The 17,193-nt window shown below is 39.3% G+C and overlaps 1 protein-coding gene across 1 annotated transcript; it reads left to right on the top strand.

The window, feature by feature from the left end:
• Positions 1-3,125: 3,125 nt before the first annotated feature.
• IL12B (interleukin 12B) lies at positions 3,126-10,434 on the top strand (the record flags this gene model as incomplete). The annotated part of the gene is made up of 6 exons (XM_082323686.1): positions 3,126-3,207; positions 5,181-5,462; positions 6,630-6,747; positions 7,784-7,977; positions 8,799-8,944; positions 10,309-10,434. The coding sequence occupies 6 exons, from the start codon at positions 3,126-3,128 to the stop codon at positions 10,432-10,434; spliced, it is 948 nt and encodes a 315-aa protein (XP_082179812.1).
• Between the last annotated feature and the right edge of the window lie 6,759 nt (positions 10,435-17,193).

Below are 17,193 nucleotides of genomic sequence, written 5' to 3'. Positions count from 1 at the left end.
TAAAAGGAACATCAGTTTATAAAGAAAAAACAATAGGTTATATTTAAAAATTGCAACATAAAATAATGTGACAATCTCAGGTTTTTATCTCTGAGCAAGAACTAATTGTTTATTTTTTGGTTGACCCAAGTCTCAATTTTTAGAATAAATACAATTTTAAAACAGCAATTAAAAATTAATTTTCCCTTAGCTTTACTTCTGATTGATGTGGTAGCTGGGATTTTATTTCATGTAATTATCTCTTTTGTGCTTACCAGGTAGAAATAGATTTAGTTTATTCAACTTTCTCTTTCTGTCTTCATAATATATTTCCCATCAGACAGTTTTGGAAGTTTAATTAGTCTGTATTTACTCTTCCTCAGATGATGAACAGGCAGTATGAGAGAGACAGAAAATCAGGCAGGAAAGGAAATGCCTCTGGCGTACCATAAAGGTCATTGTAACAATCTCATAATCTCATTTCCTCTTTAAAGTTTACCTGGGAGTCCCAAACTTTTTTTTTTTTGCTTTGGCTCTGCCACTATGTAAAAAAGGAACTCAAGCCACGTGTTGCAATTCTGTGGTATTGCGGTGAAACGGAGCATCCCTTTCCTTTCAGATTTAGAAGTATTTATAAGGGAGCCAGCACTTTGCTTCCTTCAGATCACAAAACCAACCTGCCTGGCAACTTCAGCTAACAGGCATCACAGGAAAAGGTGAGAATTCCTTTCTTCTCTAACACTGGGGCAACACAAGTCTGGTACCAGCTGCTTCAGATGAAACTAATGAAAACTTTAAATTATTTATTTGAAAGTGTATTTAAATAGTTGTGACATTCTTCTCAGGACAGTATTTATATGCTTATGTGCCTGAAGTTCAGCACATAAGGCATATAGGTATATAGCTCATAGAATTGTTATCTAACTTACAGAACAGCTAATGTTATAAGGTAATAATCTTTTGTATCTTACCAATATTCATGTTGCTGGGGTGTGTGCATTGATAAATATGTATTTATGGTCAGACTGTTCTGTGTTTTAAAAAACATGCAACACCATTGACTTGGCCCTGCCTTGAGCTGGGACTGGTCCAGATGATGTCCAGAGGTCCTTTCTGACGTAGATTATTCTGTGATTCTCAGTGAAGGAATCTGTGCTGATTTACAGAAGCTCATGCTCCAGATCACACGGAACATATGATGTTGGTACACTCTCCTCATCTGTGAAGCGTTTGGGCAACTGCACTGATTAGTGATGTTCAGAAACTGAGTTTATTTCTGATTAATTTTTCAATAAAATTTTGAGATGGGGGGAGGTAGTGTTCTCCCCCCCCGTCTCAAAAATGGAATAATTTTCCATTAAAATTGTTAACTTTTTTCATCAAAAACCTGAATCGTGAAGCTTCTCCCTAAAATCAGAAGAAACTTTTCTGTTTTCAAGGTTTCAATTTTGATGAAAGGTTGATACGGAGAAGAAGGCATGTTTTACACCCTTCTCCTCCAAGTTTTAACTGATATTTCAGATACTGATTTTATGAAGTATAGTGATGAATGCCATGTTACAATGAAAGAAATGAGCATCTTTCAGAAAGTTGCAAAATGTATTTTTCTTTTGCAAATTACAGATAATCCTGCCTGCAATAGAAAATCATCAGGAGCTAAGAATGTTTGCCTTTTAATGAAGCAATATACTGCTGATAGGCTGCCTGATAGTATCTGACTTTTCACTGAGGCTCATGCCTCTCTCTGAATACAGATGCAATGTGAACTGGTTCCTCTCCAGATACTATACTTGTAGCTTCTGGTCCCATTAATAGCTGTGCTTTGTGGTGTACAAAATCAGATGGCACGCTTTCTTGGCATTGGTCCAGACTTCTGATCAAGATTAAGGACTGCTAATAATAGCAGGAGCTGCCAGTGAGTAACAGGTTTGGTGCACACAGAAATACACACCTACTCTTCCTCCATAAACCCAGATGAAAATACTTTGTAGCACATGAGAAGAAATCAGGACTACTCCGCTTTCACTGAAAAAGATTGGTTTGGAAGGAAAACAAACCCAAACCACTTAATTTTGTGTTCTTCATGGGCATTCAGACTCCCACTGTAGTCAGAATAGACTTTGAATGATATATTCACCAGTCTCTTTTTCTAAGTCATACTCCTATTCATTTAGCTTAATCTCTAGTTGGAAAAGGTCTGAAAGTGTATCTAAATAACTGTCATCAAAGTTTTTTATGCACCCAGTAGTTACTACAATATTTGGCAAATATGTTTTGTGTTTCATAAAGAGCTCTAGCTGTATTTTGAATTCAGGACAAATATGCATTTATATATTGTATATACAGCTATATACTTATATATTCTCAAGTGAGATATATGTATATGTCTCAAATGAACAAAGCAACAATGATATATGTATCCAGCCATTTCTGCAAATATAGTTCTGGCACAGAATCCAGTAGGAATTTTGCCTGAAATTGCTTGCAAAATTAGTTAGACTATGCAACCTCAGGTGGATGCTAGAACTAGTACCACTTAGGCAAGTGTCAGTATTGATGCCAGCTCTACACTGCATTATTGACACTGCTGTCACTTGTTCTCACAGAGACGGTTAAGACCACAGTCCAGCAAAACACTTCAGCAGGTCCTTAATTTTATTCACAATCATTTGGTTTAATAAGACTACTGACATGCTTAAACCAAGGAATATACTTGTAAGCTTTGTATGACTGGAATTTAATGTCCATTGATCCTTTAGTCCAATGCCTTGTTCATGTAACTAGCCTCACTGACATCAGCAGGACTTTTCTTGCATGAGGAATATTTAACTGAGGGACCTGGGAATGTTTCTGAGCTCCTGACCATATAAGACCTACGCACACAACAATTTCCTCTAAGTTCTGTGATTTCTTCTCTAAACTGGTTTGCGGCGTGAATAACAAGTGCATCAAAATCTTGGCTTCAGCTCCAGTACAAACCTGATATTCAATTTTTATGCAGTCTAAGAGTTCTTAGAATGGGAGAATGTTTCTTAGTTCACAAGAACTGACTCTGTCTTCTTATTATCCTGTCCAGCATCGAGCTCGATTTCAGTACACACTCAACAATCCTCAATGAAGTTTAGTAATTTATTTTTTCCCTACAGATGTCTCACTTGATATTTGCCTTACTTTCATTATTTTCCTTTGCTGCCCTTCTGGAAGCGCAGTGGAAACTGAGGGAAAATGGTAAGCAGTCTTCACTTACTGAGACCTACCGCTGACTGTAGGACACAAGGGTATTTCAGAATTGTACTTGTGTCCACAAGCATAGAATTTGTTAACTATAGTATATTAGGCCCAGGTTCTTCCTATTTGTTTGTGAATAACTATCCAGCTAATTGGTATTAATGGAAGAAATACTTAGAAGTCCTAAAATGTCATACAACAGCCATTCTGAATATTTGCATTACAAACTGTCTTATATCCTACTCCCCGTTCTCTTGTTTCAAAAGTTTCAGTCATGCAGCCTGGAAGCAGAAACAGTATCTTGTGACTTAGATAACAGCCCACAAACAAACAAGTGAAGAATTAATTGTCAAAAAGAATATTTCACAGTAAAACCTAAAACCTAGAAATAGTTTATCCAACTTTTCTGGTAAATACCTTAAATATAAATACATGTGTAAAATACAGGGTCAGTAATAAACAAACAAATCTTTGGAATAACTTACCAGAAAATTGGGCTAAATTCAGATAATCAAAGTTGCTGTTCTTATTCACCCAGTGTAGCTCCATAATCCAGGCTGTCTTCAATGCGATTATCCAAAAAGAAGGACCCTAATCAACATGAGAAAAGCATTCTAAATCTGATTGTGTTTTATTTGTAAAAAGTAATTAAATTACTTTTCCCCGTATTTTTAAATTTAAAAATTACTTATCCTGTCAGTTGCCTGGGCAATACCATGGTGCGGGAAACTGCAAATACAGTTGTCAGCATTGAGAATAATCTTTGTGTTTGAAGTCTGTAAGATTTACCTTGCCTATGCTTCAAATATCCATAAACAGTTTGGTAAGCTTCCAAGCTTCCTAGAGTCGCATTTTTTCTGCTATTTTAGATTAAACATTTGACACGTATTTCTTAGTGTTTCTTCTTTGTGATAAAGTCTTACAGCTCTCATTTTGGTAGTGAAATGTTCTGGTGAAAAAGTCTTGGAGCTCACTGGAACTCTGATTTCCTGAGCTGAGTGCTTGCTGTGGTGTTCACACACCAAGAAACAATTTTTTGCCACTTCTTGCACGTAGAAGAGTCTCTGAGGGCACTGAACATGGTTGGGGAGCCTGTAACAGCAGTAGTATATCTGAGCAATGACAGTTAAATTTGAGAACTGTTGCCACACAGAAGCGTAGGTGAAGTTCTTCAGCCAACCACAGCAAAGAGACAAGAGAAGATAATGTTTCTTTAATGAAATTGTTGCAAGTTATTTTGTTATGTGGTGTGTCTTCTAATTTGGGAAGACCAGCAGGGCTCTTCAGAGTTACAAGATGGCATTTAGAAGACCACATTTCCCTGTGGTGGTCCACTTAACGCTGCTGTAGCTCAGCAATCCCCTGTCTCTTAGTAATTGCTCCACTGGGACCAGGGTGATAGGAGTACAGATTGTTCCCTGCAGAAAATGGAAAACAGCATCAGCTACAAGCAAATACAAACCACTTATCCAGATCTCCCCTCCTTCCCATTGCTCACCCACAGACCTTTGATGCTGAAGAGGGCAAAGCGTCATAGCTTTGTACCATAGCAAAGCACCATATTACAGAGTAGTTTTACATGCCATTCTGTGAGCAAAGGCCACAGGCCATGTGCAGGAGGAATACCTGGGCTCAGTGTGTCCTGGCATCCTCACCTTTAAAACAAAGGTACCTGCCTACTTCCCACAGTTATGAACCACTGTAAGATTCTCTGGGAACATGAAGAAGTGATTTTTTTTTTTTCCGTTAAAATGTCATCCCTATTGATCAGCAGGTTCTAGACACACTGTGAATTTCTAAGTTGAACCTCTTCTTGTAGTAAAGATTTCCAGGTGATGGTGAGGCCTTGGACAAGAAAGCCAGAGATTTGTTAGCAGTTTTCCTGGAGAGTAGAGCTGAAAAAAGGGCTCAGTTCAATCTTGACACTATTAAGTATGAGTAGCTGCTAACATGTCTTTCTCTGCAATGTCCAGTGTACGTCATAGAATCAGAGTGGACTGATGAGACACCAGCTAAAAGAGTGGAGCTCACCTGTAACACATCTGATGAAGCACTGCCAGTTTACTGGAATAAGGGCGCTGAACTGATAGGAACTGGAAAGACTCTGATTGCCGAAGTGAAAGAGTTCCCAGATGCTGGCAACTACACCTGTCTGACAGCTAAAACCCATGAAATCGTCAGCTATGATTTCTTCCTTATAACTAAAATAGACTCCAATGGGCAAATGATAAGGTCAATTCTGAAAAGCTTTAAAGGTACGGTCATAAGATGATGTGACATATCTTGTTCAGCTTTGTGCACTGGAGCTTTGTGAGGACCAGGGGAAGCTCTCTGGAGAAATGCATGAGAAATATCCACTTTAAAATGGGTCCTCTTCAAATGCTTTACTGAAAATGAAAGGCAAATGGTTACTTTTGTGGTTTTGTATATGGTGCAGCTGATGAGCAGCATAGGAATCAGTTGCCATGGCATTAATTTAGAACTCTCTAGACCTATAGGATGGAGTGACGGTAGGAATGATTAGATACAGGATAACATCAATACCATGCCACTGCTTTTCTGGCTGGGGAGCAACTGACTTGCTTTGCCTCCATCTCACAGACCCAGCACTCAGGAGAGGGTTTGCAAAACCAGGGCCACATGATTTGATAGAACCAGGGACTGACCTAGATTTTAAGTGCTGTCATTTGGGCTTCTCCATTCACGATTAACCCCCTGGGACAAGACTGTGATGTTTTGCATTTTCTGCATGAACCTCACTCATTTATGTCTCATATTGCACTACCTCACTGTAGTGCCAGGAACTTATGAATTTTCAAGGCTTTTTCCCTGTCTCCTGGACCCACATATCAGATGCAGTAGGCTGGTCTGCCAGTCAGCTACATCCAGGCTACAGTACAGAGTTGTTGAAAGTCTGCAGTGCTGGGCAGCAGAAATGAAACACAGGCCTATACTGAGGCCTCGTTCACTTCTCACACTGGGAACATTCCCCATCAAGTGTCCCAGTGTGTGAAGACGTGAGATTAAACACTGCATGCACTCTCATGAGCGGGGGGGTAACAAATACAGAGGTTTGCCAACTAAATAGCTGCAATACTTCTTTGTGAAAGGAGTGATGGATTTGTCTATATAAATCTCTTACTGACAGCTATCTGCAACAGCTTGGGTATGCTCTAGCTCCTGTCAATAGCCACGTACATGTGGTTAATGTGGCGCCATGTAAACCAGCCTTTCAGCCACTAACTGTGGTTATATGGCTAACTACAGGTGGCTGCCCAAGGGGCAGTATGAGGCTGTGTCTGCCTATGTACCCATTACCTGCCAAAGTAGATGGGAGTCTATTGAATTATTGTTTTCTCTCTGCTTTGACCATTTTGGCAAAAAGAGTAAATAAATAATGCTTTCTTTCTTTTTCCATCTAGAGCCAAACAGGACATTTTTAAAATGTGAGGCAAAGAACTACTCTGGAATTTTCATATGTTCATGGATGACAGAAAATGAGAGTCCAAATGTGAAGTTCACAATCAGAAGTCTAAAAGGGTAAAAGCTTGTACTTTCCTTAACAACCTCATAGTAAGGCCGGAACAGCCCTTTGTGTTACTCTGTGTAGGAGGTTCTGGATTTTAGGCTATTGATAACATGTAGAAGGCAAGGAATCCCACTTCCAGAGACTGAACATCTGTAAAATGTTTTAAGCCATCACTGGGACTAACAACTTATAAGGGCATGGAAGTTGCTCAGAAATTAATAAAGACTTGCAAATGGAGCAACCCCCACTGGACTGTTACAGCTGCTACAGTACAGCCACAGAATAACTTAAGCAATAGCAAAAACAGGTCATGCAGGGGAAAGAGAGGAAGTTGAGCCAAAAGCAGAAACAATCATAGCACTGAGTCCCTTCGCAGCAGATCCAGTGGAATTAAGGGAGTGGGAGGCTGCACCCACTACAAAAGCCACATGTCCACTGACAAGTCTCTGTTGAGGAACACTGCAGGAACCTGCAAGGGAAATATGTGAGGGGAACCTTGTGGGGATTTCCTACCTCCCACTACTCTTGGGGGTTTCTCCAAAACATGGAGTGCTTGAGCAAAGGTCACTTCAGTTTGTTAAAGAAGAAACAACTGCAAAGTGTTTTATTTTGCTGAATGCAAAAATAGAACCAGATTCAGGTAGTACTTTCTAGATGGCTTTTGCTATTTATTTCTCAATGCATACATTTTAACCTTCCCTTATTTCCTCCAGCAAGGTTTTGGAAAGGGCTAAGGAACAAAGTAAGATACTAGAGCTTGTCATGGGACAGTGGTAATAAGAAATGAGATACCTTGTTTTAGGTTTAAACACTAATTCCTTCTGCTAAGGCGGGGGGGCTTTTGGGATTTTACATTAATATGTAGTACAGCACAAAAAATGCAAGAATTCCCACTCAACTGTTTCTGAAGCTGTTGAAGCACAGCCATAAAATGATACAGGCAACAGCAAAACATTACCTTACCAACTACATGTCATCATGTCATCATGGCAAGAAATTCTCAGAACAAACCACCATTTCCAGTACTTTTCTCTGTTCTGTATTCAGCTCTCAAGGAGACATAACCTGCAGCAGCCCTGTAGCTCACACTGATAAATCAGTGACTGAATACACAGCCCAGTGCCAGAAAGAAAACTACTGTCCATTTGCTGAAGAGCACCAGCCAATTGAGATGTTCCTGGAGGTCATTGATGAGGTGGAATATGAGAACTACACTAGCAGCTTCTTCATCAGAGATATCAGTGAGTAGACCAGGAATCATGATTAATTTTTAGTTTTATTCTTGCTGCTGATAGTGGAACTAACAATGGTAGCTGATCAAACCAACCTTTGGAATACCTGCCCTATTCTACTGTAAATCTGTATCAAGCCCCCAGTTACAGGAACAGGGGAAAACAAATCTTTGCAGCAGTCCAGAAGAGGATGAGGAAGTGAAGAAGCAACATCTCCCTAGCTTGTGACCTCCAACCCTCTCACCCCCACATCTCCCAGAAGTTTCTGTAGCCTTGTCTATTAGATGGACTTGTTTTGGAAGGGGTACGTGGGAGAAGTCAGAGAATAACCAATAAACCAGCAGGCTCTTCTCTGAGAACTGCAGATTTACTTAGATAATGGTTAATGCTATGTATGCTTCCCTCCTGATCCATTCTTACAGATGGGCATCCAGGGCAGGTTAATAGAAACTGACAAGAAATAAGAGGACCAGTTGTGACCATGATGCCACAGGGCACGGGAAAATGAAGCAGCATCCTAAAGAAACAGATGTTTTGCTAAATGTCCTAATGGTCAGCAGGGGTTGAAGATATTCCTCTGTGTCCAACAGAGCCCTCTGCAACCCTTCAGGCAAAAAAAAAAAAAAGGATCTTACCCAGAGAGACTCTGAAAGCGTGCTTAATTTTCCATAAGAAGCATACAAGGCAGTTCTTATACATCATGCCTACTCCTCTCTTAATCTCATGGAGGCACCCAAAGCTGATTCCTATAAAACTATCAGCAGTAGTACACCAACATCTGGTATTATGCTGCTAATGTGAATTAATTCCTTCTATATTTTCTCTTGCAGTAAAACCTGACCCACCCCAATGTCAGTATGTGGCCGCAAACAGAACAGTGACCTGGACATATCCCAGAACATGGAGCACACCAAAGTCCTACTTCCCTTTGACTTTCAGGGTCAAAGTTGAAAGTACAAAGAAACGCAAAAGCCAGGTAGAGATACAACATTTGAAACACGTTTTTCTTGCTTGAACAGACAATAATATAAGCTTAGTATGCAAGAATCATGGACTAGAATAAAAAAAAAAAAAAAACAAAACAAAACAAACCAAACTAAAACAAAAGGGTGCTGAGACCCAAATGTGCATGGTTCTGCCTTGGCAGAAAAAGACCTCCTTCTCAGTTCTATGAGCAGTAAGATCCAAACAACACACTGTGGGGTGGATGCAACCCTGATGTAACTGGGGAGATAAAACTGTGCCCAGCATTGCATAGCTGTGCTAGCGTGAGAAAAGTATTTACTAATTCATTAGTAGGCTGTGTGGGTCCTAATGTGGGAAAATCCCAGTTTCCTAATCAAGAAGTCTAGGATCTGTTGCACTGATTTCCTTGTATGCTGTTTGTACCTGGGTAGCCCAGACTTTCTTTATAGGTGAATGGCAAATAAGGAATAAGTGACTCATTTGGTAGCATTTCTGTCGAGACTGGCGAAGACTACAGTCTTTCCCACTCACTTTCCAGTTATTAGTTAATAGTTAACTAAACATTGCTACTCTGTATTAGCTTTAAATCACAAAATGGTTTTGCTTCCTTTGCTAATGCTCATGGATACACTAAAGGGCACACAACAGCAGTATGGCAATTTGCCTAGGTTGGCAAAGAAATCAACAGCAGAACTGGAAAGAAATACACAAACCAGTTGACCACAGTGCAGGTCCTTAACTGCAGTGCTGCTCTTCCTTGATCCAGCAATCAGAAAAGTAAACAAATGTAATGATCATTCCAGTTTGTCAACTGATTAAACCAAAGACACTAGAGGATGTCTTTTTCGATGTGAAAAAAATAAGCAAGCCTGTACCAGCAGATGGGGCCATTCCCCTAGTGCTGACTCCTTGATTTTAGTAGGGTTGTCTTGTATAATCCCTTAGGTAGAGAGACTGGCGAGTCTACCGAGTGCATCTTCTATCAGCCACGAGTCCTCAGTGGAAATTTCAATGATACTTAAAATCAGCAACTTCTATCTTTTAGGGTTCCCACTCTGGGAGAAGAAGGAAAAAGAGAAAAACACAGATAAGCAAATAAACCCTTTGTTTCAATGACTGTTTCAGTTTGGGGTTTGCATCACTTTACAACTTTAACTTCAGTGGCAAGTGGGCTTTCTAGTTTCTTTTTACTGAGGCTCAAGTTCTCACAAATGCTCCTGACTGGTATCTGTGGGTGAAGACTGGTGCCTTTGAAACAACAGACTACCAGTGGGTTTTTTGAGTTACGTGTGCTTGTTGCAATCTCTCTGGCACTTTATTGTATGTTCTGCTTGACCTTTACAATCTGCTGATGGAGCTGTGCCCTGTTCCTAGGTCTATGATGCTGATGAGCAGACTATTCAGGTTGCAACAACTGGGCCAAAAGACAGGATCTCTGTGCAGGCCAGGGATCGCTATTACAGCTCATCCTGGAGTGAGTGGTCTTCACTTTGCAGGTAAGACTTGAACCATCTACTGAAGGAACAGGGATGATTCCTTACCTAGGAGATTAAGGAGTCTATGAACTTCTTCTGCTTCTTAAATACTCATTTATTTCACATTTCCTCATAATCATTTTTGTCTCCTGAACATTTTTTCATGAACTATCTGTAAGAGAATAAACATGTAAATGTATTGGGCTGTCTAAACAATGATTCTCTTAGAAAAAATTGAGGAAACAATTAGAATCCATTTAAATCAGAGAGGCAACAATGGATTTAGGTTCATGGGCATGGGTAGTGTTCCACCTAACTAGGCAATTATAAAATATTCTTTAAGAAATAGATGAGCATTTGGCTGTTGATAGTGTAACCCATGCTGATTTTTATCCTTTCTGTTCATTGATAGCTTATGAATCAACGTTGAGCATCCAAATACAGCAGACAATCCATATACAGCCAGGTTTTACTAGTGAAAAGAGACAGGGAGTGAGAGAGAGAGAGGAGATATTTGCTATTAGAAAGAAAAGCTACTAGCAGCTTCTGTTTGTCCTAGGAATGGCTGTTTTCTTATTCTGTGAATTGATTAGCATTCTCTGACAGCTCTAAATTACTTTCAGCCTAGCTTTCCAGGTCAGAACATATTTTTAAATATGGAAATAGCCTCCTTCAGATGAACACTAAAAAGAATTATGTAGATTTTTTTATCTTCTTCCTTTCTTCTGTTTTGTAATTTTGGGGTGGGTTTTTTTTCAATTAGATATAGATGCAAATTTCTCTGACCTCCAAGTTTCCCGAGTCACACTGTTGACAAGTAGTAAACTTGTAGCCCTATTGAAACACTTGAAATGAGATCACACTGTTCTGTGGATCCAGTCTTCATTGGTACAGGGGCATTTATAGATCCCAATGGGAACTGAAGGAAATTTTCAAAAGGGCCGTAGCTGGACAGGTGCCCAACTCTCATCAGTTGAAGCTGAACTCCTAATCCCCATCAGATACAGGAATGTCTGACCCTTGCATTATGTGGTCCTGAGTCCTTCAGAGAAATTGAGTGGTGGCATTTCACTAGATGGCTCCGACCAGCAAAGCTTTATTGAGAAATGGACTAAAAATCTAGGTCTGAGGAAAACAAAAACAATTCTTATGTAAATTTCCTTTCTCTTATTTTACAGATAACAAGTAAGAGATTCTAGGAGAATGGCTCAGTGGTCCTAAAGAAAGCAAAGAATGAATTAGCACAAGAACAGAAGCATAATTAGAAGAAAAATTTGCATTTGAGATTATTAAGAAGCCATAACACATCTTTTTTGTAATAGATTAATACGGTCCTGATTTTGGCAGCTCTTTTAAATTCCCCAGATTTGAGTAACACCTTTAGCATACATCATGTTATATTAACATGTACAGTATTTTGATACATTGCTGTCAGCTATTATGGTATGTTCTGCATATTACTGTATCACATTTATTTATTTATTTATTTATTTATTGTTATTTATTTGCGTGACATGACTTGCAATGCCAGATGATGGCAGTTGCTATTTAAACTGTTTCATGTGTTAATTTATTTGGAAAGTAACTTACTGAAAGAACTGTTTTAGTATTCCATTATTTAATTGTTTAATTATTTGATTATTTAATTATTTATTTTTATTTATTTCATTGAAATGTATCAGCATAGAAAGCCTTGGCTGCATGAGGCAGCTATGTACCATGTATCAGGGCCATCCTCATCTTCAAATCTGATGGCAGATGTTTTAGCAAAGGAAGGAATTGCAAGTCCAGAGTCCTAGAAATGCTAGCTGCTGCATTTTGTCAGCTGTCTGTGCTTACATCATGTTGATGCCCAGCTGGTGAACACTGCAAATGGTTGTTGCCTGAGAGATCAACCACTCCTAAAGCCCTACACTTGCAGCTGAACCCAAGCTGCAGCAGAAGGAATGGGAGTGCTGGTGTGAAGGTAGCTTTGAGGTGCTGTGGTTGAAACAGTCCTGTTGCCACCTCTCATGAACGTGAAAGGAAATGGGAGCCAATAGCTGAATATAACACCTCCTAAACAGAACTTTTATTTTTATTTTATGCTTGTGATCATTAGAGGCCCTTTATTCAGTGGCCCGTGTGTACCCAGTGCATCTCTTGCAGTGGAGTTTTCTGACAATAAAATTAATTCAGGCCTGCTCTGCCACAGGCAAAATCACAGGGCACAAGTAGTCAGGAATCTGCAACTGAAACAAAGGCAGTTTAAATTATTTAGAAGTTTAACTGTGGTGTATCTGATATTTCAGAGAGCAATTGGTAACTGGTTTTATATGTGGATGTTAAGCATCTAATTGAAGTTAGAATTTTAGAATACAGATTTTTATAGTTCATTTTGAAAGTATTTCCCTAGTACTGCAACATGTGCTAGGTGTCTTCACAGAACATTAGGAAAAAACCCTCAAGTCCTAGTTCTGAACTGCTTACAGTGTAAGTAAGTCCCCAGGTCTGGAAAGAAGCAGAAGCATGCATCGAAGCCTGTACATTTTTGTCACACCACCTAAGTCCTGACTTTCAGGAGGGCAAAATACATTAAAATATATTTGAGGATTTAGGCCTTAATCCCTGATACAGAATCACTGAAATTAAAGAAAGACTTCCATTGTGATCATGCTTCCTTTTCTTCCAGTCTTAGAAACGGGTGGTAATTTAAGATATTTAAACATTGAAATGTGGGAAGTATCTGATATTTCAGAAAACTGTTGATAATCTAGCTACAAGTGCTGTTAGTATTTATTAATATTAAGTGTATGCATCTTATTTCTGCTATAAATGCAATTTACTGTGCTTGCTTTACAAAGAAGCTAATAATAAATACATCTGAAAATAAGAAAATTTGATTTACTTGTGATCTTTTAAGAAGAGTGGTTAATATCACTCTTCATTTTCCTACCAGAATATTATACACTACTTCTGAGGCAATGTTTGTAGGGAGAAATAATATTACTGATTGATACTACCAAATTCATGGCCTGTGAAACTGTACAGGACAACACAGAAAAGTGATGTCTGTTAGTCAGCAGTCTCTTCTAAACCCTCTTCTACAGGCTAAGTAGTGATCGTTTCTTTTGCAGTCTAAGAGTACATTGACGTTCACTGGCCTTTGTGGTCAGGAGGTTTGCAACTGAAACCAGGCTGACATATATCTTGAGGTCTTTGAGGTTTCTCTCTAATACTGTTGGTACAGTGTTCAGAATTAGTAGGACCTTCCTGTTCTTCAGATATCTGGGTTGAAACCCTGGCACCATTGGAACCAGTCATTTAAACCTCTCATTAACTTTGATTCAGCCTCTCTCTCACTCTCAGAAATACTCAGGCTAAATTTACAAGTATCCTGACAAAGACTATATTGATATATTACCTTTAGAGGAATATGCCTTTCTGTGCCATGATCCCATAAGGTGAGTTAAACCTCCCTACAGGAAGCTTTTCTGGCTTCCTGGATCATGAGGTAATGAGGAGTTGGTAGCGAGAAAAGTCATTGTCTAAGATTCTTGAGAAAAATTACAAAGCACAGCTTGAAACTGCACCTTTTTCTGCAGAAATCAAGTCAATTGTAAGATCACTGCTCTCTAAGACATAAAGTTGGCCTCAGTCCTTGATTATCCATTTCCTGGGCCTTATATGGATCCAAGTGCCTCTGAATATCTGCTCTAGAAATTGTCAGTCAGTCTTCTGTCTCCAAGGAACTCTCTAGATTGTACAAAAATGTGTTAATCACAGCACAAATATTCACTAGGGTGGCTCCATACACTGGAGATAATACATACTCCATCTAGTCAAGAAAATAATGGTTGATGCGTCAGTTAATCCTTGTACTTCTCTTTCATAATTCCTCTCTCTGTTCTACTGCAAATAATCTGGAAACCTTCTTATAAATGTCACAATGCGTAGACTCAATCAGGCTGCAGAATGCCGCCCCCCCCCCCCCCCCCCTTAGATTGCAAAATCAAAGCGTCTGAAATAAAATAATAATAGAACTACGTTTATTCCTGAGGCCCCTGTGGTATGAGAGTCATTAGTCATATAGATACAAAATAGGTCTTCTATTGGCCCCTGTCTTACACGGTGACCCACCATTCTCTGGCAAGGGGCAGCTCCTCCAGCTTTCTATTCATACTCATCATTCAACGTGTGGCTTTAGGTTTTGCCTACCACACCTGCCTAAATCTGCACTGAACAGAGACTGACTAATTCCCTCCAGGGCTTTTTGTGGGTGCTCCTCATCTTAAAGAACGCTTTATAAATAGTTGGTGTACCTAATTAGGCGCTAATAGGTTGCAGTAGGAGCTTGCTATCCTCCAAGTGCTTCAGCCATTAGAGCTGGGTAAGCAGGCACTTGCTAACAGCAAAAGGAAAAAAAAAAAAAGGCTTGCAAAAGAAAAAAAAAGGCTTGTGTCTAATTAGGGGTTCTGTGAGAGAACACATATTAGATTTCAGTCCAAATGCTTCATATCCACGCCTCCTTCCCTGTTGACCTTGATCCTTTCCCAATTCTTCATAAGTTGTAGCTTCTCTTTTATAAGTTATAATATTTTTAATAGAGGCAAAACCAATGTATGTCCACTAACCTTGGTTTGAGACATGAAAAAACCTTAAAAGAAACCTAAACTCAAACACTTTAGTTTGACTGACTTTAGTGTGACAGAACTTCAAAGTGCTAAACACCTGGAAATTACATCTTAAAATACAAAATAGAAGGCAATTTAAGCCCTATTCAATGCTCACTGTCCAATTCATTCAGTGCTAAGTGTTAAGTTGTTAATGCCTGTTTTGCATATATCTGTGAAGAACCAAGTCATTCAGAGACACCAATGGTATGACACTAAGTAACTCAAAGGATTCAAAAGCTAGTTGCGCAATAGTAGGTATCACAGCCTTGTAATTTATCTTAAAAAGATCAGAAGACACAAAGAAAAACAATAAAGATCAGAGAGTCATGGTGTTGTTTTTTGGTTTTTTTTTTACTTTCTAAAATAACATACGGAACCTACAGATGGGACCTGTCCCAGCTTGATACCTGCAATTTTAAAGAAAGGTTCCTTTGATCTTAAGGTGTGGAAAACGGGAAACTCACCTTCCTTCAGGCAAATACCCAAATGTTTTGGCACAGTTTGTTGCCTTAAGAAATGCATCACTTGGTTCGCAGATCTTCCATTGAGCAAGACTTTAAAGTCTGATACATTAATTGCACATGGGTGGACAACCCTAACCACCCACACACAATAAAATTGAAGGAGCCTGCATACTGAGTTGCGTATAATCGTGCACTAGAATCACTAAGAGGTCTGAATTCCCACTCATGACCATATCAATATCTGTCTTGGCTTGCACATTCTTTCCAGGTATACCCGGTGTGCGAGCATACGTTTTTTAGCTATTCCATGTGCCATTTTTTCAGCACTGTTGATGTCCTCAATGTGAGGCACTCCATCATATGAATGGGAACAAGCTACTGCGCATCAATGCTTTCTGGAATGCAGCCAGATAACATCCTCCCATGCAGAATAAAGCAGGCACTTAACTAATGACGTGCTGCAGCAGCATATTTGGCATCACATTTGCGCTCCATTCAGGGCTCCAAAAATAAAAGCAATGTATCAATAATTGTGACAAATGTTCTCACTCTCAGAAAAATATGCACTAATATTTTATCAGACATAACAGACCCATTAAAGTGAATAAACATTTGTTCACCAAGTAATTACTTTTTCTTCTTCAAAATAACAGCTTGGAGAGGCAAGAAGTTGGGAAAAGACAAGATACAATGATAAAAGTAGAAAGCTATCAGAGGCCTACAATTAACATACATATATTCAAACAGTACCTCGCAGCTCAATGGAAACCAGTACAAGTTTGCTGATGAGGCCACAATTTCACTCACAATTTTTCAATCCAAACAGAGTATTTACCATGAATTTCAGAATTAGTTTTAGGCATGGTAAAGAGGCCTACTTATCTGACTCTGGGAAGCAGCTATTACTAAACAGATCTGAACACTAGTTTTCCAGCAAACATTTTTTTCCTGAGTAGCTAAAATCAATCCAGCTGCTCTATTGTCCGTGTCTGCTTTGTCAAATCTAGAAATGTTAACTTGTAAGGACAAATACAATAAGCCGCAAAGTCCCTAAGCAGCTGACAGCCAGCAACAGTTATCATTGACCTATCAGAATCACAGAATCAGTTCAGGTTGGAATGGACCATGCGGGTTGCCCGGTTCCCCACATCCCTGCCCCACCACCAGGCCATGGCCAGTTTAGAACATATTAATTTTTTAATGTCTCCAAGGATGGAGTTTCCATAATCTCTCTGGGCAACCCGTTCCAATGCTTGACTACTCTCATTGTGAAATTTGTTTTCTTCACATCTAATTGGAATGTCTCTTGCTGCAATTTGTACTATTCTCTCTCTCCCTTTCACTGTGCACCTCTGAGAAGAGTCTGGCTCTTGTCCTCTCTGTACACCTCTATAAAGTAGCTGAAGACAAGAATGAGACTTTGCCTTCTTTCTTTAAACTGAACAAACCACTTCTCTCAGTCTTTCACTAGTATGACATGTGCTTCATCCCTCTAAACATGTTGGTGGTCCTTCACTGGATTTGCTCTAGTATTTCAGTGTCTATCTTGTGCTGGGGAGCCCAGAACTGTGCACAGAACTCCAGGTGCAGCCTCACAAGTGCTGAACAGGGGGAAATGATTTTTTTTTTACTTGATAATTACATTCTTACTAATACAGCCCAGTA

This window comes from Platalea leucorodia, assembly GCF_965183815.1.
Source record: "Platalea leucorodia genome assembly, chromosome: 11".
NCBI classification, from domain to species: domain Eukaryota; kingdom Metazoa; phylum Chordata; class Aves; order Pelecaniformes; family Threskiornithidae; genus Platalea; species Platalea leucorodia.
This window is presented reverse-complemented; position numbering and strand designations above follow the sequence as displayed.